The sequence below is a fragment of the Hylaeus volcanicus genome, chromosome 5 (assembly GCF_026283585.1).
Source record: "Hylaeus volcanicus isolate JK05 chromosome 5, UHH_iyHylVolc1.0_haploid, whole genome shotgun sequence".
NCBI lineage: Eukaryota > Metazoa > Arthropoda > Insecta > Hymenoptera > Colletidae > Hylaeus > Hylaeus volcanicus.
The window spans coordinates 23,684,024-23,708,416 of NC_071980.1; the positions used below are offsets into that span (position 1 = coordinate 23,684,024).

Consider the following 24,393-nt stretch of genomic DNA (forward strand, 5'->3'; position numbering starts at 1 on the left):
GATAATCCAGCAGCTGCCCTTTCGAGTATATATTTATACTCGAGTTATATCTTTACTTAATTAAAGTGCTTGGTTCTATTGCTATTTTAAATAGTTTTTCGACTTTTTAGCTATATCTTTGTATGTCTCGGGTACTGGATTAAAGAAAGAGGATTTATAGAAAGACATTTTGTTTCATCGTTTTTTTATTCTTTTTACTGAGGGGGGTGTCACAAGAAATTCCACACTGCGTAACTTCACATGTTAATGATTTATTAACTTATTTTCACATACAATAGTATTATGCGTGAACGATCAAACATTGTATAAACAAAATTTACAAAATAAAGTATAAGTCTTTACAGCTAAAAGCTACTAGTAGTAGTGGATCACATAGCTTCATACTTTTTCTCGGTTATGCAAATATTGCCGCACCGAGCCTATCCCATTTTTTTTTGTTTACTTTATGCTCTATCTTTCATATATATATACATATAAATTTATATTTAAATTTATATATATATATTTATATTTGCATTTATATTCATATTTATAATCATATTTATAGTCGTATATATAATACATAATAATATTATATTATACGGCTTATATAATATAATATATTATATACATATATAAATATTATGCCAAATATTAAATAAGCTAGCTTTCCTAGTTTTTGTCCTAGCACGGAATTTTGGGGATCGTGAAGAGTGGGGGAGGGGTGTGGGTGGTGGGCGTAAAAGGTGTCTGCGAGTGGATAGTATTTGTATGCATATGTGGATGTGTGTTCTTTTTTCATAGTACAGACGTATATTACACTCATTTAGATTTAACGATTTTCTATCTTGTAAATATAAAATTATCATCTCTTATTGTAATACCACTGACAATTGATATAGTAATATGTATAGCTATTATCTGCATTAATATTCATATTGTACACCAAGAAGTGCATTCGTCGCTGTTTCCTAAATTTGTTGACTCGGTAAATTGTGATCACGGTTAAATTGTTTGTCCTACGGAGTTAATCAGTTTTTCTTTTTTGGTGCCTCCTTAAACTATATTCGTTCCCCGAAATTTGCATTTTCGTCAGATTTTAACATCTTACTTCTCGTTCTTTCCCTTTCAATCTATGTTTTTATCTGAGTAACTCTTTCACACATATTTTCTCTCTCTCTCTCTCTCTCTCTCTCTCTCTCTCTCTTCTCTCTCACGCATACACGCACACGCACTGTACATTTTCGCGACAATGAACAAAAGTCGCCCGGCGCTTCTCTCTTTTTTTCTCTATATCTCTTTCAAAACATAACAAGCGAACGAAACGCTCCGTTAAATATAACTACATTCACATTTTTCTTCTTTCGATAAATAATAATAGTAATAAATATTTGCCGAAGAAACTCGTGCCTCACAGTCACACTTCGATAACTATCGGTATATAGTTCTTCAAAAAATTTGTTTCCCACGGCCGTCGGCCGTATCCCGCGATTTAAACGCATTAACTATCTTTAGTCGCTAATTTATCGTACTCGTCCGCCCGTCGCTAAAGAAAAAGAAGTAGAAGAAACGATACACAGAGCGTCGATTAACATAGGCCTCTTTTTGTCATAGTTCACCGCGTATCGCTCACGCGGTCCTCTGTGCCCATTCGTCGCTCGAGAAAAAGCAACGCAGGTCAATGTTTTGTTGGATTCGCAATTTCGTTCTACCAAAACGAAGAAAAATAAAACAATTTCATCTCGACGCGCAGTTATCAATTCTCTCCTAATTTACTCGCGCCAAAATATATACTCTCCCGAAGGAGCGGATCTCAAATTAAAAACACAGATTGAACAATGATTAATACAGGTCGATAAAAGGTCAGCTAACAAAATTAACGTAAGACAAAATTACACATATAAAAACAGAGCTATGAGCTATTCTAACCGACTCAAGGTACTGATAAATAATTAAATGTCACAAGAATTGTCACACACAATCGATAATCGAATATATACACAAAACTGAGGAATGAGAGTTGTACAATCCATTTCTTCCCTCGATCTCAACGTCCTACCACCATAGAATGCTCGAAAACGAAATTCAGACAACAAAATGGATTTCGTTAGAAGCATATCTCTCTTTCTCAACGCGCAACGCCTTTTCCACGAGCTCGCGGCTGTCCGAATCGGCGCAACCCTCGTTCCAAGATTCGCATAAATATTAAATAATGCGCACGTTGACGGTTATCGTACAGCAATAGTTACCGGTAAGGCGTATGTATAATTATTTACAATACGGAAAATATACAAAGGACGATCAGCACTACAGTATATATACGTACTCTCGATCATAAAGACGTTTGATTCTTGCGTACATTACATTACTGAGGTAAGTCTTTACTGGTTTATAAATTTAACCTCCTGGTTGGCGCATCGACGCGCCGCTAAGAAAGGACAATAAAGCTTCCCCCTAGCGTCGAATCGATCTATGCGATCGATTTCTCTAGGTCAGGCATATGCAACCAAGTTCTCACGAGCAAGGACACGGCAACCCCGCCAGTGTACATTTGATGACGTGCGGAGATTTCATGCACACGTCTGTGGATCTAGAGGGATTAACCCTTTGAGTTCCATGGGAAATTTTCATAGATATCCGAGAAATGACGGACAATTTTAATGAGTTATAGCATTTACAGCTTCGAGCAGCAATATATATCGCCCCTTGGCACTTAAAGGGTTGAACGTGAATATTTCCACTCAAACGTCCATTAATGGTGGCACTGGCCCTTGCTCGTCAGAATCCAGTCGAATATGCCTGCACTAGGTAACAGCTGCCAGGTGAAATTACATTCCACCCCGCGGCTACCAACTTGGGCGAAGGAATCGAGCGATAAAATTAGAATTGTCTTATCTTTAAACGGTCCCATTTTGTATATAGCGATGCCAGCCGTTTGCCCGTTTCCCTTCGCACGATCCACGAATGTCTCGACACTCGTTTCGCTCTAAACGCTTTCTTTCCCTCGTTTCTTTCTTCACTCCACCGATAGAGCTTCATCGATCTCAAAAATCGTCGTCCGCGGCCGGTGATATGTCTTTCGCCACTGATCGCAACGGAAATCTACGAATCCGAGACTTCTTGGTCTTCCCGAGACTCGAAGCGTCTCTACGTTTCCGTTTTGTGGCAGAGATGGGCAAAATGTTTAACGAGGTAAAAATTAGAGTTTTAATTACGGATTGAAATTATATTTCACGCTGAACGAAGTCTTATTCGCGTAATTGCTCTATCGAACAGCGAACAAATCACATTGTGTCTTTATCCGACGTTTATTGTTCGAGCTTGCCCATCTCTGTTCTGTGGAAGGAAGCGAGACTTTTGAATTTTACTGCCTACGAGGAGAGACCCGTCGACACGTCCGTCTTGTCGCGAGCTTTTGATTAGCTTTGATGTAACGTCGTTGATAAGAGGCGCGTGGACAACCGAATCGGTTAGTGAACTGAAAACAGAAGTCTGATGTAAGCACGTCACCTTTCGCCTTTGTGTCGCGGCGATTACTCGTTGCTACGGGAGAATTAAACGGTAACGTCTCAACACACTCGCACATTTTCACGTGATCTCGCACGCCGTAAATATTAGTGGTCCTTGTATTTAGAATTTTAGTGAGTTTGATCCGACTAACTTAATTTTATGCCAACTACTCGCGCGGAGGAATTTAATCTCTGGGATGTTTCTAAATACTAGACCAAACTTTGAGAGCATGGCAGACTCGATCGCCTAATTTTTACAACAAAATTCTACAAATAATTGTAGAAGTTATTCGAGTGTACGAAATTCTTTAGCGATGAAGTTTTTTACAGCTACATGTTAGAGGAAATAACTCAATTAATTTCTGATTCAATAAATTTCTGATAATCTTTGAATCTTAGTTTGATGAGTATATGATTTGGAAGTGTCTTAAAGAATTTATTTAGAAATGTTGGCGACCCTGGGCAGATGATATACAATTCAGAATTTTACGAGATGGAATGCTTCCTTTCAGATTAAACTTTGAGAGCTTGACAGACTCAAGCACTCAATTACTCAATTTTGCCAACTACCGATTCATAAATGTCAGCACGAGTCTATAGACATTCTCATAGACTTTCTTAGCTACGTGTCAGAGGAAATACTTCAATTCAATGAATTAGTTCCTCAAATGTATCAGAATTTCGTAGTCTGACTAATTTTTATAAAATTCAGAATTCGATGAACTGAACCACTTCCTCTGATACATAACTTTAGGTGTCAGACATGCTATTATTCCTCGCAGGTTCGAAATCAAGCTCAAAAACTTTGGTTAAATATTTTACAAAACGCTCTGTATGAGAACTAAAGAATGCATCTCTTTCTCCAAAAGCGGCATCAGTTGTCAAGCGATAGTTCACTGAACATGATTTTGGTCCACTGTGCTTTCGAATATTTTACGCGGTAATATTATATTACGAAACCTCCCAGGCCCTTTGATAGTAAAATGTTCAGACTGGTTACTGAAAACAGCCTGTGATGTGTATACAAATTTTCTGTAACATTCGATTCCTCTTCGAGAAGCTTGACTATCCTCTTTATAAGTTTACATTAGCTTTAGGTAGCGTTTCTATTTGCGCGTGGCTCGAAAGTTTCCTGCTCATCTCAGCAGTTATAGGTAGCAACGAATAATCGACAGTTCGCGAATAAAATTCGAGGACATATGCCTCCGAAAGCCAAAGTGACGAGTTGAAAAAAGAATTCGCGCAGCCCTCTTTGTTTCTTTTGATACTTGCATCTTCTTTATTGTCTGTTTGTGTGTTCAGACCTACCGAAAGCTATGTCGCTAACGTATCGCTTACCAAAGATTCTCGTGTTCGATTTTCACAGCAAAATGCATCAGAGATGGGCAAAATTCTTATCTAGATACACATAATTAAATAACGATCTTAAAATGAAGAATTTTCTATGCGTTATTATTTAATCAAAATTACGATCTGAATAATAAAATTGAATTGAACGTCACATTAAGTGGAAGCTTATCTGAATACCGGTCCAATGGAATCAACCTTGTAATGAAATCGTTATCATTCGATTAAAATTCTGCTCATATCTAGCATCGACTGGTAAGAAATACGTTAATCGAAAGCTTCACCGGGACCGAAATATTTTGTCATGGACAACCGGTGCTCGACTACTTGGTCGGTCAACTAAAATATCCGTTCAATACTCGCTGTGTATATCCTACTAACTTTTAAAGATTTGCTCTGTATTGTTTTTGTACATATTTATGCGTACATGCATGCAAAGGAACATATCTCGTGTGTCTCGGGGCTAAATTGTGCGACGGTGGTGTTGCGTTGCTTTTGAATGTTCGTGTCGATACAAAAATAAAGGCGAGGTACTCGGTATCGCACGTTCGAGATCGAATCGCTGAAGCAAAAAGTGGAAAAGTGTTTTCACGAAGATCCGTCGATACCCCGACGTTTCTCTGGGTGTGTTCCTTTCTTCTTTTTTTTTCTTTTTAAATCCTTTTTCCTTTTCCTTGAAATGAAATTGACTTCAAGCTATCCGAAAGCCCCGTCTCGTTCGTAATTCATCGCGTATCGATTACAATTCTAGATTCTTAATCGGGCGTTTCTTATGTACAATCTTCGTTTCGTATTTTTCGTTCTTCGTCTTTGTTTCGTTCGTAGAATATCGAGTCGCGGCATCGATAACGCTATTATTGTTTACCATCTAAGGAATAGTGTTACAAAATCGTTAACGCGGATCAAAAAACACCAGTCTCGCCGCTGGCCAGGGTTAAAAAGGATCTCAACGTGTCGAGACTGCTTTGAAATATTACAATGCGACACGATGACGTCCCAGTAAAAGAATTATTCCTTGTATACTTATGTATAGCCATCTAAAAAATGATTGATTGGGAATAGTATTCTCTGTGTAGGTACCGTGACGTTGATTCGTTCGCAAAAATATTCGTTTTAAAACTACCTGCGCGCTCGTTTCGTTTTGCAATCGCGAGCGACTTAAAAATAATACAGAGTGACGCGTTAAAAGGTGTATTCGTCGTTTTAAAACGGCGCCAGTCGACCGTTTCTAATCTGTTACGTTACGCGAGACTAAGTCCGGGATATATAAACACCCATTGTTTTCCTCGCACACCTTATGTTTGTAAATGTAACATTCGAAATGTCACTAGCTCGTTAGAAACTTGCAGGAATTCTAGGCGAACCAGGGGGCTCGTTCGCGCAACGCTTCTGAGAATATTCGTTTTTGCTATATCTCGAGTATGCGAGTTCAATACGCTCACTTTTCTACGTCTATGTTCGACAGACACTCGTCAACTAATTGTAAGATTTCTCGTTAGCTATGTAACTACATGTTGGTTTTTTTAGAAAAACTTTCTGTATCACTTGCTGATCTCGATTTTGGTACAGAGTAGATTCTAAGTTATTTGTCACACTTTTCTCGGGAAGAATGGTTAAAGGTCTGGCGCTGGTTAGTTGTTCTCTTTTGATCGTATTCTGCATATTTATATCGTGGATTGTTAGAAAATAAAAACTGACAGTGATTAGTGACGGTTGAAACTAAAAAAGTAATAAATATAATTGAATGGAGGAAGCAATTGGGAATAATTTTTGTTCTTGCTTTCTAACGTAGTGGAACACTGGTAATTCATTTTTTGTAATATATTGACAGGTGAAAAGATTTGTCAGATAGCCACTAATGATTTCAAGTAGAAGATACAGTAGTAGTCATTCTTATTAAATGTGTTCCTTCGATTAATAAATAGTTTTCTATCGTTATGAAGGTTCTACTATATATTATTTAAAATAATTGAAAAGCTACCTTTTAGCCATGCTTTAACACTAAAAGTTTCAGAATTCGATCATGTTACGAATAAAAATCATCTAATTGACGTCAAGCCTTTAACAATTGTTCCTTAGAATTTAATTAATTTGTGACAATGGTTTCCTTTGCACTTTTTATTTTGCTGTTGAACAGAACGTGTAGAAATAAACGAAATTTGACCTCAAACTTTAATGCCAAATTTTAATGATAAGTTTTCGTTATATTATACTCGCCAGTCACTGAAACTCGCGACGAATAACTTTCTAACAATCTGTACGTCTGCCACACGTATAGTGTTCCAACATTCCCTAATTGAATTTCGAATATCGCAATGACATTATTACAATTCCCTACCATTTTCCTGTTAACAATAATTTCATAGTTTCAGAAACGCGTCGAGTAAATTCTTCAAATATTCTTAACAAATTAAGGATACAACCGATTCTATTAAATTTTAAGATTTAAGGTATAAGATTTACACGAATATTCAGCAATATCTTGCTTTTTTAACTATTAAAGTGAATCAGAAATTCGTTTCGATCTTTCTTGCTTCTTTCTATGTTCTCCTTCAACCAATATTCGAAGTGAATAAAAGTATTTAAGTTTTATATTATATACACCATTTTTGTAAATCTTGAATTGCACTTCAAATGGTAAATAAAACAAATTCGTGGGACACTGATGTATTTTAAAAATGCTTTGCAAAATGTGTAAGTACACAAAATTCTAATATTATACATTTCTATATGTTTTCATAACAATTTTATTTCGATACAATTACATGCATTTTTGTACACGATTATTTTTAATTTATTTTATTGTAAGTTTGATGTATCTCATTTAAAATAGTAATTTCTGTCTTCTGTCAAAGCTTGAAACACGTATGTCATTACATTTTGTTCTTATGGACTAATGTATTAAGTCGATTCAGTTCTCAGGAAAAATAATTTGGAACTTACTTGGTACTTAATGCCTTTCGAAACATTTTATTAATACTTTTGATCACTATTAATATTCTTCATCAAATGTTCAAATAGAGAATTGATCGAGAACAAACATAAAAAAAAGAAACAATGATAGTGCAAAGGGATAATTAACGCACGATATGAAAGAACACTTCGATATCTACACAGTGGCATATATAATACAAAACTTATATACTTTTATTTAGTTTAAACAATCGTTAAAGAAGAACATAAAAAAGGGGGAACTTTCGGTTCGCCCTAATAGTACACTTGATTGCGAATGGTCAATTTTTCCACAGGGAGTTCCAGCTATTGAGGAACAATGGTTGATAGGAAAATGGTGTCCTCTACAATTATACACTCTAGCAGCGAATGGTCGTGATGAGATAACGACAAACTATCCTATATCACGTCGAGAAACATCTCTCGACCGACTTTCGGCCAATAAAAATCCTCTGTAACTCAATTGCATCGTGCCTTTCGTATTCCTACTCTCTTAGTCTCTCAGTCTCTTCGATCACAATCGATTGACCACCCCTTCCCTTGATCGTCCATTAATATTTGTTCCCGTCAGACAAAATCCCTTAGCATCCTCGAGACTCCCTCTGATGCTCACGGAAGAATTCGACCTCTCCCCGCTTATGTACAAAAGAAAACCCGCATCGTGGCATCGGAGAAACGCTCGTCGTCATTTCCCGGCACGGTACGCTTTCTCCATCATCAACAACGGTGGCCCGATAAACAATTTCCGAACGAAACGTTCCGTTATCTCTAAACATGAAAAATCCCTCGTTACCCCGACAGGAACGATATATACAAATCAATTCCACTTATCCTACGTTATTTTCGCATCCGTCCACGTCTCCCTCTTGGTTGCAATATATAGTTTCGGTTTTCGGCTCGAATATCGAGCACAGGTAAAAATTCGCAGCATTAAAAGCTACGCGACGATCTCGATATTCTCGCTAATTGATACCATGCTGGCGAGGAACACGGTTACGTTTGTTAGTTTGTATTCACTGCGGCGAAAACAACGTAGAACGAGTACGCATATCGGTGAGTCGCTTGGACCGAACCCCTTGACCCACCATCCATTTTGGGCCAGCGCCATAGACGGGTATAAATTCGCACGTGGGCTTTCATACTGACTCGGCTTTTATACTTTTCATATTCAAGCCGAGACGTGCTATGAGTGTCGCACGTTGTAGGTCAAAGGGCCAATCGCAAACGCGTCGAGCGTCAGGGCCTCGATGGCCCTGATCTCTCGTGGAAGTTGCGTCTTCGAGGACACGTGTCCTAGATGGCAGCAAATCCTTGGAACAGCTCGTCGTCGCGACCTGAGCTGGTCGGAGGGTGGACACGGATCATCGACACTGCTTCTGTTCGGCTGTGACGGAGTTCAAGGTCCCCACGGACTTCTTCGACGTCCTCTTTCCTTCTGGCTTCGAAGCTCCGCCACTCTCGGAGCCCTTGGTTCCTGTCACCCTGCAGGACCTGCTGGTGGTTTTCTCACCCTTGCTCGACTCCGGCACCTTGTCCAATTCAGCCATCGCCTCCTGTATGGCGTTCTCCAGTTGCATGTTCAATTTACGACTTCTAGAAAAAGAAACGGGGCACACGAAAGAATCGTGGCGTTAGTCCTGTGGAACACCGTGGCTGGATACGGTCTCGGCAAGCAACAGCATAAACGTGAGATACATCTAGGGTTGCGCTACTCTGTTACGTCACTACTTTGCTCGTCGACGACGAGCGACAACGGGTATTCGTCAAGTGTTCGGAATTGGATAATTAAAGGTGGCATGAATTTTGTTCGTTGCACAAATCGATTAACTCCACCAGTCGCATCAAAATTGTAACATTCCTGACGATTATTTTTTGGCTATCCGTTTTTTTTTTTCATCCGTTAGATGAAAGCTGCATCTGTATTTATGCATTCTACAATATTTATTTGAATTTATATTACAAAGGGAATTTTAAAAAACATCATATTTAATTACATGTGCTATTATGAAAGTAGTTGAAGTAAAGAAATCTAAAATTATTGAATTTATCAGTTATTTTGTATTATATCACTCTGAATTGTAATAATGTATGAATTCAACCTTTTTCACAATCACGGTCAAATATATTCAATTCTAACAATGTTTCATAAAATATTTGATCAGACTAATAACTTGAGATATAGTTGGAACACTTTTCAAGTTGTTACTTGTGATATTTCAAGGATAGCAAATTCGATTCCGAACACTTGTGCAATACGCCTTTCACGTGAATCGATAGCCATACCCATCGAATCAATTGTTGGTCGATCGAGGTAAGAAAGGAACGAAATACCCTCTGCGGGCCAATCAAATAGCTTCTTTATCTGTAACTTGAGAAATAGACGAGATATTGACGTTCTTCGAACACAGATTATTTGTTTTGCAGAGCTTTTAACCACGCGTTAATAATTTCTACGTTTTCGTGAAACATTTCGTTTTGCGAACAAAGAAAGAACTAATCTGTTATGAAATATCATTTCATCATTTTATCATTGCACAACTATTTCATTTTCAAAATCCAGAGAAATTAAAATTTCAAGTGAACTCACGCCACTGTATTGTACCACGTCCATTTCTCTTGATTAATATCTTGCACATGTACATCGATCATTTTACATCTACACAACGAAACGAGTTTAATAATAATTCACCGACGTCTATAAACGTCCGTGTAAATGGTTTATACTACGAAGAATATATTACTAAAGAAGAGATAAATAAGTTATATTTAAACAGCAATACTAAGCGGGATAAATAAACATACGCATATAATTTGCAGAGTGTAGATTAAAACGCGTCTAAAACGCGCAACTGCGATTAAAGAGTTGGAGCAAAAGCGTATCCAAATAAATGCCTTCTAAACAGTACTTTAAAAGCTGTCTACTGTCAACAGAATGTTGCATAATTAAAAATCGCAGCTACGCAAAGAATTTCTTAAACATAGATCAGAGACTCGATATCATTGGCTGTTGGTTTGTTAACAAATGCTATACAAAGCAAATCCATTAAAAGATCCTGCCGTTCAACGAATCTTGCAAATAAAATACTATACACGGTATCAATATTTTCATGGATCGAATTTGTAAAGCATTTATCAATATTAATTCGATATACCTCTTTTGTACGATATCTCGAGTGTAACTGGATAAACGATAATAAAATGCGAAATAGAATTGTGTTCCTACGGGATCCTTAATTTATATTTAAATGTTAAATATCTAATGGAGTTATAAATGTTTTGAAAATCACAAAAAACATCAATTCTGTTGGGGCTTTTAACGTAGTGTATTTTTATACAATGTAATTTCTTCTATTGTGCTTTAAATTAGACAAATCTCTTCAATATGTGATATGCATTTTTGACACAATGTCTAAAAGAATATGAAGGTGAGATGTTACAAAAAATACATACGAAGAAATTCATGAACTTTTATAGGGTTTTAAAAACTGCTACTACCACAGTCGTTAAGGTACAGAATTTCCAATTTTATAGAAACAAAATTTCAACAGACAGAATTGTCGCAGACATTATCAAGAGTATTAGATACGCAATCAACGTGTTAAAACTTTAAGTAATAGCTTCTAGATGCTACATTATTAACGTCTTAATAAAGCTACAACTAGTTTAATTCTGATCATTTTCAAATAAAATCTTCTAAAACTTGCTACTACCACAAATTTTTGATAACTTGGTACACATTTTCAGGATTATCAATTCAGCAATCAACATAATAATATTTCAGTGCCTTTCGAGTACCTCTCGACTCAATGAAGACTAATACTACCTCAATTTTAATCATTTTTAAATAAAATCTCCAGAGACTACAACTCTATAGAGCCTAATAAAAAATACTATAATAAAAATACTAAATATACCGTAGAACCTCATGAAAATATTTTGTCAAATTTGTTCTTTAACCCATGCGTATGTTGGCTTGCGGAACGCTATTTTGTAAGTTATGATCGTTTATCCTGGCAACCCCCGTCGTCCCTAAGAGGCTTCGATAACTGTTTCTGTACCCCGAACGAGATGGTGCGACTCACTTCCTAAACTTTTTTCGCGCACGGTGGTGCGCCTCGAGGCCTTCGGAGAGGGACTTGAGAGCCTTGACCTCGACCTGGCTCCGACCGCCCCCGCCCCCGTACCAACGGACCCAGACCGTCATGGTCCCCGGGGGGCCTAAAGACTCGACCTTGCCCGGCCACGCCGGACTTCCTCTTGCGGCGCCCCATACAAGCTCACCCACTTCCAGTATCCTCTGGCTCTTCTCCTCTGACTTTGCCTCGGCTATTAAGGGTTCCAAACAAGACACGATATTTTTCTTTCGGTTTTTTCCACTCGCTCTCTCTTTCTCTCTCTCTCTCTCTCTCTCTCCTCTTTTAGTGTTTTCTATTTCACGCTAGTTTACTCAAGCCCCAAAAAAGGTGATATCGGTTGAACGTGAACGTGGTGAGACCAAACTCGAATTCGAGGAAGCGGGACGAATCGTCGCGGAATCGTGAGTTTCTTTTTTTTGTGTAGAATAGAACTTCTTGTGGGGAAAAAAGAATATTTTAAAAATATGCGTTCTGTTTTTTTTTTTATTGATTTATCTTACGAGGGACACCATCGAATCGGTACCAAGTTGCAACTTTATCGTGATCACGCGTGAGTGAATTTTTTACATTAATCAAAGTAGACTGCATTGTATATTTTTACTTCTGTTTCGATAATTATACAGACTTCAATCATAATTTTTCAGTGACAAATCAAACGATAGATTGTTTCCAAAAATAATATTTTTAATCATTTCAGGCCCTGTGTACCTTGTAACGTATATGTACTTCAAGTTTATTTCTCATGTAAAATAATGTATTTAAGTGTGGCAACCACGTTTCATCTTTAAAAGTTTGCAAACAACTACATTTTAGTGCATATTTGATATAAAAAATCATATTTGCTCTATATGCAAAAATTTAACTTGCACACTAGAAATAAATCAACAAATATACGAATGCATTTTGGTTTGTCGAACCAATTATATTCACTCAACTTTGAACAACTTGAAATACATACAAAGATTAATTCGCTCTAAATAACAAAAAAAAATGAATGCCTAAAAAATGTTAAATTAAGGACCAGACTACAATTTTTAAAATTTTAGAAAACTTTATATGAACAGGATCACTACTAGAGAGCATTAATTTACAGTAGAATTCAATTATTATTATTTGCATTCGATACCATGCAGATTCTGTTCATATAGACTTCGTCAAAATTCTAAAAATAGACGTTTCATAATACCAGAACATTTGTTTGATAATACATGGTAATATTTTATCACCCGACAGCTAAATGTTAAAATCAACGATAAATTAAATATGATTTCGTATAAATCAACAACGCTCGTTTTCGGTTTAATTCGATAAACAGATTTCCACGTCACGATCCCGCGAGCTTCCGTCAGGTTAAAGTCGTGTGTTAAATTCTGTCAACAGGTGCAACGCATAACAACGAAACGGGTATGCTCTTGGTGCGTGCTTTACGAATGGGATTGTCCTTGAATCTCCTAATTTATGATACCACTACGTCTCTATTGTTGGCCTTTAATTTTTTATTTATATGTGCTTCTTGCTCGCGCGTGTGCTCGTTAAAAAATGATTAGTAGCTTCATTCAAATGGTGGTAGGCGAGATCAGTGGCAAAATGAGATATATATATATATGTAATATATGTATATTGTCAGATGGTTTCGAGCACATGCAATGACTTCGTTCGTCGATCGTATTCACTCCGGCTCGGATAAACAGATAAAAACAAACGACCGGCGGTCGAGTCCGATGGTTCTCGACGTCGATGATTCTCGGATCGATTTTAATTTTCGTTCGCAAGCTGATCGTAAACGACAAGACCCGCGTATTTCATCGGGCGATATATTTCGTTATTCTGATAGCTTTGCACGGCAAATGCTCGAATCGTAAATTCCCAGAACTCTCGCTCGGACTGCGAATTACAAACGTAATAAAGTTTGCAGATTTACGTGATAAATTCACTCGCACACGCACGCCCGAAGTTGTCGGGTTTCGGCGCTCCCAGGACGAAAAACAACGATCCCACCCCAAGATTATGCACATGCGACCGCGGGGAAACTTGAGGGTGATTATGTACAAGAAATGCCGCAATAAATAAAACCGGTGAGCCACACCCGCGCCGAAAATGAACGTATGACTGAAGCCCCCTCGGCCCCTCTCAATGGCACGTGACAATTGCGTGGACAATGATATTAACAAACCTGCCAGCCAATTAGTAGAACAAAGAAAAAAAAAAAGAACGCAACAAATCCTTCCGTTGGAAACGATTATTTACAATTTATTAATTCAATGTCACCGCCATTACTTTTACGTAGCAAGCATCGAGTCTCCTGGGTTTTCTTTTTTCAACGAACAAAAATGTTTAGTACTGACATCACTTACCTGCTTCGAGCTCTCGTGTAAAAATATTCAATTATCTCTTTCTCTCTTTCTCTCTCTTTCTTTCTCTCTTCGACACGATAAACGTTTTCTCTCGCCGATCGGCCGTGATTACGTACTAACATCGAACCAGCAAATCAGTTCAGTCGAGGAATATTTTCCTTCGCAATTCTACGGAAACAATTCTCGAAACAGTGGTGAATTTCACGTAACGTAACACGTTTGGTAACGTTGTAAATTATGCAGCTCAAATATAAAAGTAAATTCACATCGCTATAACGCTAGCAACGAATCATTGAAAAAAGATATTCCTTGTCCCGTTTGCAGAAACCAATTTGAATAATATTTAAAGAATAAAGTTACGCGCGCAGGTAAGTTTCTCTTTGCATTTCTCGTGTCAACTTTCGAAGCAATTATACTCGAGCATCGCAGAAGAAGCGTCACCAAAGCGAACATAATGCGACATGCGGTAATTATCATGCAACAGTGCCATTCTATCGTGCATGCAGCGAACGAAAACAAAGATGAACAAGCGATGCAGACAAATTCAAGTTAGCCAATCGAAGCATGCATTGACGAAGATGTGGAAACGATGTGGAGAAAAATTAGCGGGTGAAAACGTGTTTCCTTAAATTATTACTAATAATCGATATTGCTAGAGCCAGAAGCACTCTTAATATTGACATTCGCTATATAGCAAACATCGACGAACAGCAACGCGAGAACAATCGTCGTAGAAATTCATTCGTAAAGACTGTCGATTTAAATTAGGCCGTCAATCACGTTGCTTTTCGTCGAAGTACTACGATAAGGTACCATTTTGATAAAGTAACTTGAACCGAAATTTTGACAATAAATACTCTACTTTTTCATCATGTCTAAGCTTCATTCGCAAGCTAGTAAATATTCGGTAGTGATACATTGTTACACGGCATAAACGTAGTTTATCATGAAATTCGCGAAAGAATTCTGTTTCTTATAACCAAAGTCGAATATCAAAATGACGTTCGATACTAGAGCCGAGCTATTTATGCTACTAATGCACGATTAACGTCTAAGAATACCATACAATACTGACCATCTTGGTCTTCATGCAGGGTAGAATGCATGGAATGGATGGAGTCCAGTTTTCGTTTGATTCCGCGGCCGAGGGCATGATCCCTGCCCTCGCACCTCACTGTGCTCACCACACCTTCGGCTTGCTTCAACGTCTCTGTCGTATAGATCTGTCAAATATAACTCGATCAACTCAGGCACAAGCCTACCAATCGCATGCTAATATCTTTTCAATCTAACGACTGCCAAATTGCTCGTTTCTGTATCGCTAAACCCCTTTTTGTTTCTCCAGTAAGATTCTCGTCATTCTTTCGACCGAGCGTGAAAAAACATAAGTGAACTAAAATCATACCAACGAAACGTAATCTACTGCAACGTAAAATAAGGTCTCCGATCCGATTCACAACATAACATACGTACAAAACGACGAAGAAAAGAAAACATTAAACGCGACGAACGTTCGCGAAGCCATTTAGAAAACTCACGTTTTCTACGCTACCGATGGCCGAAATACGTCTCGTTTAAAATCTCATTCTTCGAGGGCATGCAAACGTGAAAAATGATACCAAAGGAGACGAAATCCAAACTCTGATTACGCATGCTCATCATTGCAAGGTGTATGTTTTTTTTTTTCTTTTTGTTCTTCTCATTTCATTTTTATTTTCGAATTATTCAGGTATAATGTATATCGGAAAACTTCTATCATCAAAAAATATTTTGTTTAGCAAAAATTTATTATTTTCTCTGTTTGCCATTATAAAAAATCGTGATATTTTTTTTTTGTTTTATACTTTTTATCAGCGACCCGTTAACACACGGTTGAGCATACAAATTACATTATTGCAATGTACATTTTAAATAATAAACGCTAAAAGCGAGCCTGACGGCTCGGCCCACGTAATGGTCTGCAAGTAAAAATTAATAACGTTAAATACAAACTAATTACAAACTTAATAGTATCGACTGAAACGCGTAGTAGGGTCTCGCGTGAAGGGGGAATGTCACTAATGTCTAATTTAAAATGTACAAAATTAATTAATTCAACCCATACGAAAGAAAGATGCTTATTCTTCCGACGACGAGTCAGTCTCCTCAGCGTCGTCCACCTCTTGCGCATACACGAATGGATTGTAAATGTATGGATTTATATAGGCTTGTTTACTTGGCGAATAGTTAACGACAGCAATGCCATTAGGATCAGACCTGTAGTTATACAAATGCGGATAGAGACCGGATGGTGCAGCGATGCCGACGCTTACAAATTTTTGATAATCGTCGTTTTCGGGACAGTGCGGAACGCAGACCGATTGACCGTCCATCGACTTCTCTTCCGGATTCTGAACGGTGTCGTCCTGCTCTAAAACGTGCTGTGCAATCTGCGAATCGAACTGATGGGTATCGACGCATTGCTTGTTATCGAATTTCGTTTGCGGCAACATCGTGTAATCCGCGTGGTCTGGCACTAAAGCTTGCTGTCGATAAACGTTTGAATTGGGAACGTAGTGCTGGCTATGATAAAGGATCGGCTGATAATGACCATGACCTACAACCGGCAACGTATTAACGTCCATCTCCGTGTAAGAGACATCCGTCATTTCTTTAGAGACGCTTAGCTGATCTTCCACGGGGGATTGGTCCATTGTGTCTGAATATATGGAATGATTTGGTGATGAAGTGTCCATATGCTCCTGTGAGTCAGCGTATGTGTTTTCGGGGTGTGTCGTATCGGCTGGCTGGTGCATGTCTGTTAGAGTTAGATGACGGTTGACCTGCTCTACATGGGTACCAACCTGGATCCCAGTAGTCACCGTCGATTCCACATAAGTTTTTCCGTGGAGACCCGGCTGACTAAGCGTTATTTCCTTCGTGATACCCTGAATTCTCCAGTCCTCCGACGGCACTGGTACATCGGCTGAGTCCGGCTCGCTGCTCGACACGCAATGAACCATTGGCTGAAACCGCAGATGAATAATTAATACGATCGACGCTTCGTTCGGTACTGATGTTGCATAAAGAATTTCTTGGCTACAAGATCCAACTGTATTTATGCTATGGAATACGACGTATGTTATTTTTCGTCTTCCGTGAACGTCTTTACGTCTTCCCTCAGAACCCTCAAAACTAAAAATCTCTTCAATATTAAAACAATAACGTCTACATTTTTGACAATATCAATTTATTTAAGGGATACTCAAAATTGTCATAGCCAAAATTCAAGAATTTTTGTCAAAATTTAAATACATATTTTAATTAAAAACAAAGCATAATTTTACAGCGGAGGTATTTAACTTAATATAAAATGGCAAGTTCTCGAACCACCATTTCCGCATAAATGCATATATCAAGTTCAACACTTGTACTTAAAATTACACTTTGCTTTCGATTAAAATGAATATTTAAATCTTGAAAAGAAAATTCTTGAATGTTGGCTATGATAACTATGTACACTTAAAGATAATGGTATTATTATACTGTATATTTCAACGAACTATTCCTATGGTCAACATTCAACGCTACGTTATACCACGTTTAAACGTTTAATATTACCGTGGATGACGAATGATGTCTAACTGTAATCGGCGGTGCCGGCGAAGCTGCCCCGTGGGTCGTGGTATCCACAGCGGGGCTGTTCGACCTCTGGCTATTCCCTGGACTATGCGTGGTGGTATCCGGGGGAGATCCTTGCCTCATCATGGCCGACTGAGCCATGTTCGCTTGATTCCCCGCTGTTTGCGTGGAAACGGAATGCCTGGCCATCAGAGGGCTGTGCTGGTCGCTCTGTTGCGCTGTTTTCTCGACAACGGTCGTACTACTACTCGCGAGAACGTATTGCTGTTGTTCAACGTTTTGGTCGGCTGACGGCGAGTTTACGCTGCTCTTCGGCGAAGTAGGCGCCTTTCCCTGAATCATGCCAGAGCTCAAGATATACGACTGATTGTGGTCGATGTTCATAGGGTCGACGGCCGTTCCGTTAGAAGTTGCAGACTGAAAGTTGGGTATCTGATTGTTGGACACCATGGTTGTTTGTTGTTGAACAATCGTAGTGTTTTGTTGTACGAAAGTTGTGTTCTGTTGATTGGAGGCCGAGGAAACGGCGATGTTTTGCGCGGTGCCGCAAGGCACCATCAGCGTTTGCCCGTTCATCTGTATGAATTCTTGTTGGCCCTGCATGTTCGACGGTCGAACTTGCGAAGCGTTGAACGTCACTTGCTGATTAGGACTGACGTTCGCTACTATCGGGCTCAGCTGATTCCCGAACGACGTGGTGCCGTTCACTAGGAACTGGCCACTGTTCGGTGAAAGAAATTGTGCGCCTGGACTGTGCTGCTGAATAATCTTTCCGCCCGTTGCTTGGGGCGCGCGGATAACCATTCCAGCAGGACCAGCTGCTAAGATGCTTTGACTGGGATTGAATATCCCGCTGTGACTTTGAACCGGAGTTAACACGTTCTGACCGTTCACGTTTTGTATCTGAAGCTGCATCCCGAGGTTCCCCGTGTCTTGCAACAAAGTTGCCGTTCCGTCAGCGGACATGACCATGCTGCCAAGGCCAGGAACGATGAATTGCTGAATGGTGGGGAAATTTTGAACCATTCCGGCAGCACCGTTCAACAAGTTCACCGGCTGAAGTAGGTTTATTTGCTGGGCAGGCTGTGGGTTCGCGATGATTTGCTGCGCGTTGAACTGAGTCGACGTTGCACCGGCCTGTCCGTTCATGACCAACTGCGCCGGTGCTCCACCTTTTCCTGGGACGATGGTTAACGCTTGCAACATTGGACCACCTATGCTCTGAGTCTGAAAGTTTTGCTGTGCGAAATTTGACTGCGATTGCATTAACATGCCAGCGTTCTGCTGAGACGAAGCGATGTGTAACATAGAAGCCACCGTCTGGGGGTTTGTTTTTCGTTTCTTGTACGCTTTCTTTTTACTCATCGCCGACTCGGGCGACAGCAATGCCGGTTGCCGATTCACCATTCCTTGGCTCGCGTTAACGTTTCGCGCAACGTCTTGATTCGCATCTAAAATTGACTGAGCGTTCTGTATCACGTTGCCGGTAGCCACGGTTAGATGCGGTATCTGAACGTTCTGTCCTATGCTATCCATGGTCATGACACCGGGTTGTATAAGTACGGGAGTTTGAATAGTGTTCACCAGTACCGTGGGCTGTCCTATAACTTGTTGAGCTACCCCCACCGCGGGGATAACCTGACTAACGGCACCTGTTACGCTGGTAACCATCGGCGACACCGACAACGGCGGCATAGAACTGGAGTTGGAAATAATTTTAGGAGGAGGCGGTGCCATCACGCCGTTGATACTCGTTCCTGTGCTGGCCATTATCAGCTGACCACCGCTGGAAACTAGTATGTGACCGGGAGGTAAAGTAGAACCAGCGGGGTGTTTCAGTATTCCACCAGAGGTAAGAACATTGTGAACTTGTACGTTGGATTGAGGATGCTGCTGCGGTTGGTGTTGCTGATTCTGATTCTGTTGCACTGGCGAGGTGGTACTTGTCTGAGGTACTTGTATGCTACTGACGACGCTTTGCACCATCTCTAGCGGCGACTTTGAGACATTTATTCCCAACGATGGTTGACTGGTCGGCAGAGAAGAATGCGTGGAGGTAACGGTAGAGGTTGGTACGTTCGTTAACGTCGTCGTAGATGCCTGATGCTGCGGTTTATTCGCGAGTATATCCGGTATGGCGGGGTTCGGTATTCCGGAAGGCGTATTGATCGAAACCGTAGCTGTATTCGCTCTTCCAGCTAGCACGGACGTGATAGTGTTGCTGCTAACGGTGTGTCCACTTGCCATTGTAGTTATCACCGACGATGCACCAGTGAAATGGTTCATCGGTACCCTGGAAACAGTGTTCACGGTATGCGGATGTGGCTGATAACCATCCAAAGACGACTGTCTCGTAGCTTGCCTTTTCGTTGCTTGAGGTGTCATGTTGTCTGTAGCGGTTGAGGACGATTGCAACGAGAGCGTACCAGGAGGAACACCGCTCGAGTTCGTTGTTGCGGAGCAAGGCGTTTCGGAACGTTGCTCCTGGCCGCCACTGCTCATCGAAGACTGCGACGGTTGCTGAGCTTGAGGCGTTAAAGGTTGCGATGGCACCGAACCGGAAGTAGCGTGCGAATGAGGTGTTGGCGGTTGCGAGTAACTATGAGGCGTCGATGGTTGCGATGAGATTAGACTCTGCGGGGTAGCCGGCTGCGATATTCCAGGCGTCGACGAAGCTGGTGTATCCGAATTCGCTGGACTGTTCGTTCCAATCGGAGATCCGTGACTGGTGCTCACCGTGCCACCTTGGATTGGTCTCGAATCAGCCTGCTGTTGGTTGTTCTGGCACTGCTCGCCAAACGTGGACGACGTGACAGGATCCTCGCGTTGATCCGAATGCATCAGGTACTGACGTTGCATTTGCTGTTTGTATTGATCCTGGACGTAGGATTGGGTGTCGGCGCTGGTGACGCAACCTTGACAGGGGCTACCCTCCGAATCTGTTCCCCCGTTGCTCGACGTTGGCGTCATGCTACTGTGCACGACCACGGGCGAGGTTGCGTGATTTTTCACGGAATTGAACGACGACGTACTCGTGGGACTAACGCTGGAGGAAGGCTTTGGTTGTGGAAGATACGCGTTATTAGGTAAGTGGGATCCGTGACTCGCTTGCGGTGGTTTCGAGTTATTAATCATGCCCACTTGCGAGCTACTGACGCCCGTCTGTCTCGATATCGTGCTGTTCAACAGCGCTGTCTGCTGCGCGAGGTAACCGCTAGGATCTTCTAAGAACGACGGACCGCTGCTATTAACGGTCGAACCTATCTGACTATTGTTCTGATGGCTTTTATCGTTGAACTCGTCGATCGGACTCGAGGCTGATTGATCGAGGCTGCTGTTCCTAACGTCCGTGACGCTGTGCTGCCGTTGCTTTTTCGCCATTACTTTGTTGGACTTTGCTTTCTTACGAGCCACTTCGTCTGTCCAGGTGGTAGCTTGTGGAATGTGATGATGCAACGGTGGAACACGATCGAAGGAGTTGCAGGTGATGTTCTGGACAGTGACGAGAGAAGGTTGATGAGAGGCCGAGACTGGTCGGTTCTGCTGCCAAGGCGGTGTCCTCGAGGTGAAATGCATATTACCGGGCTGCCCGTTTGGTCCCATAATACCAGATTGTGCTTCAACAGCGTGATTGGTGTTCGGGCTCCTTCCCGCTAGATTAGGTAAAGTGTATTGCTGCTGATGTTTAACATCCGCAGTAGTCCCCTTCGAAGCATCGAAATTTCTCACAGGATACTGAACCTGATTCTGAGCGTACATTCGTTGTACGTTTTCGTGCGAGTTGTTCACCAGGTTTCCATTTTGTACGACGTGGTGTCGCTGCATCGTATGGTTGTGCAATAAAATCTGTTGTTGTTGTTGTTGTTGCTGCTGCTGTTGCTGCTGCTGCTGCTGTTGTTGTTGTTGCTGTTGTTGTTGTTGTTGCTGCTGCTGCTGTTGCATTTGCTTCACGTTTAGATCTTCATCCGTAACAGGCGTACGATTGTGTCTGTTTTGAATGTCAGCGGTGTTGATAGCGTTCATCACAGAGCCCGATGCCTGCTGTTGCATGACGTCCAACGAGTGATGACCTAGCTGTTGATTAGGATACTGCGGTTGTACGCAAATCTGAGATACTTGTTGCTGCTGCTGCAACTGCTGTATTTGCATTTGAAAATGATCCGTCGCTTGCGCTTGCATCACGTGTTGATTGGATTGGTGCTGTTGCGTTTGCTGCTGCATTTGGTGCTGGTGAAGTTGATGCAATTGTTGGTGGATAGCGGGTTGCGATGATAGTTGCGATGATTGCATGTGATGCACGTAATTCTCCGAGGAGTGTTGGGAATTGTAGCTCCCCGATTGTTGATCCACTTCTTGAGTTAAATGCTGATGTTGTTGCTGTTGCTGCTGCTGTTGCATTTTATGCTTCTGTATTTGCTGCATATGCAGTTGCTGCTGCTGCTGTTGATTCAAGTGTTCCTGTTGTTGCATTACGTGCAACGATTGTTGATTCAACTGACTGAGATAATGAGGAGCTTGCTGTTGCGTTAGCTGATTCACAACCGCACTTTGGTGTTGCGATTGTTCCTGCTGTTGCAATATCTGCATATGCTGCATCTGTTGATGGTGAGGCAACAACTGTTGTTGTTGTTGCTGCTGCTGTTGTTGTTGTTGCTGTTGTTGCTGCTGTTGTTGAGATATATGCTGCTGCATTAGCTGTTGTTGCTGTTGCTGTTGCAATATGAGTTGTTGATGTTGCTGTTGCAACAACTGCTGTTGCTGCTGGGTCATGTTGTTGAAGTTAGCGCCCTGTTGATTCATGATCAGCGGATTTCCCATCAGCATCCCAGACATGTTATGCTGACCTAACCTTTGTTGAGGATTTCTCGTTGCACAGCCGTTTACGTCCTGATTTTGCGAGGGTGAGTTTAGCGTTTGATGACAGATCTGTTGATTGTTCTGTTGAACTTGCAAATTGGGTATTGCGATTGGCCACACCTAAAATATAAAGAAATTTTTTCACGCAAGATATTAGAAATAGGAAAATCATACGGAACTATGCTCGATTATTTAAATGTATTACGAATCGTTTATGATTTAAGAGGGTACTCTTTCTTTTTAATCATCCTCGAAGCAATTTTCATGATTTTTGTTGCAGCCAAAGTACTTGACACAAACTTTTCAAATTTGGTGTGTTTATTTATACATGTATAAAGAAGGTTGTCTGAAATTTTCAACTGGCCTGTCCAATTTGTTTATAAATTACGTACGATATTCTACGTCACGTCAAACGGAAGATGTCAAATATGTTAACGCAATTGTAAAAATTTTATTTAATATTATTTGGTAGAAGTATTCTAGAAATCATAAGCAACAAGTATATTAGGAAACAAAAAAATGTATTTCATAAACTCCACCCAAAAAAAGAGTGTCCCCTTAAAGTTTATACACTTTAGGTATAGAATTAAATTGTATCAAAGTATGAAATGATTATTTTGAAAGATTTTTTTGTCATTACAGTAATAAGATTCATTTGTAGATTTATTTAAAAAATCGTTACATTACCTGTGATCCATTTGGCACCGACGACCCTTGAACTCCAGATGCCGCAACAATAGCCCTGTCACGTTGTGCCATAAGTTGTGATACCGAGACCCCAGAAAAAATGCCTCCTATCACACCTACTTTTCTCTTCTTCTTTTTGCTGATACCATCTGCGGAATAAAAGAAAGTAAACGTTAAAAAAACAACGAGTCGATAACTTCTTATTGCCAAACATTTAATCGAATCGAGAAATATTTTAATTCCTAATAAAATCTTGGAGCTAACTCCTCGAGATCAGGGAAAATTAAAATACGACTTATTTCCCTATCTCGAATTCCGACCCTCCTCCACTTATTATTCAGGTCGCTTCGGGCTGCTTAATGAACAAGTGTTCCATTTGAAGTCTCACCGCAAGGTTAAATCCTATTTAGCGTTAAAATTTTGAATTTCAGTGCGAACTTGTTTTAGTAGTTACTTCTATTTGTACACACAATTTTTTTTTTTTTTTTTATTTGAAAATGCTTCTTTTGGAAAAGAAATAAAAGCTAATGAAATTATATTTTACTATCTCTTGAAAATGAAGAAAAACGTTGAATATAAGGTACTTGAGGACATTATTCCGTTATAATTATATTAAAACTCTTCTTGTTACAGCGATTAATTTCTGCAATGTAAACAAAGAGACGTGTTCAGCTCATCAACGACATCTTATTACATCTATATAGTTTTACGTCCACTGAATTGGTTGTTTTTTTTTTTTTATATTTCTCCCAGTGATGATTGTTTACCAAATATTTAGGCAATAACGACGATAAAACTAGATGATGAATTTGCGTAAAAATCAAATTGGTATTTACAACAGCATACAACAGGAACTGGTAATTTTCTCGTCACATACCCCACGATTCTTAACTCACCAAATCATTATTCAAGGTTCTGTTTAAAAAAAATTCAAAGTATCACTGTGATATA

General features: G+C 40.0%; 1 protein-coding gene across 3 annotated transcripts in view; it reads right to left on the minus strand.

Annotated features, from left to right (window-relative positions):
* Window positions 1-231: 231 nt before the first annotated feature.
* The window catches only part of LOC128876968 (uncharacterized), a 321,109-nt gene continuing 296,947 nt past the window's right edge, over window positions 232-24,393 (minus strand). Inside the window, exons 4-9 of one of the 3 annotated variants that reach the window (XM_054123835.1) lie at window positions 23,443-23,591; window positions 17,878-22,875; window positions 17,121-17,282; window positions 15,353-15,500; window positions 11,870-12,113; window positions 232-9,380 (exon numbers count right to left, since the gene is read on the minus strand). In XM_054123835.1, coding sequence (XP_053979810.1) covers window positions 9,149-9,380; window positions 11,870-12,113; window positions 15,353-15,500; window positions 17,121-17,282; window positions 17,878-22,875; window positions 23,443-23,591 — 5,933 coding nt within the window. In that variant the 3' untranslated portion in view covers window positions 232-9,148. The other 2 variants (XM_054123836.1, XM_054123834.1) reach the window with 2 other exon arrangements.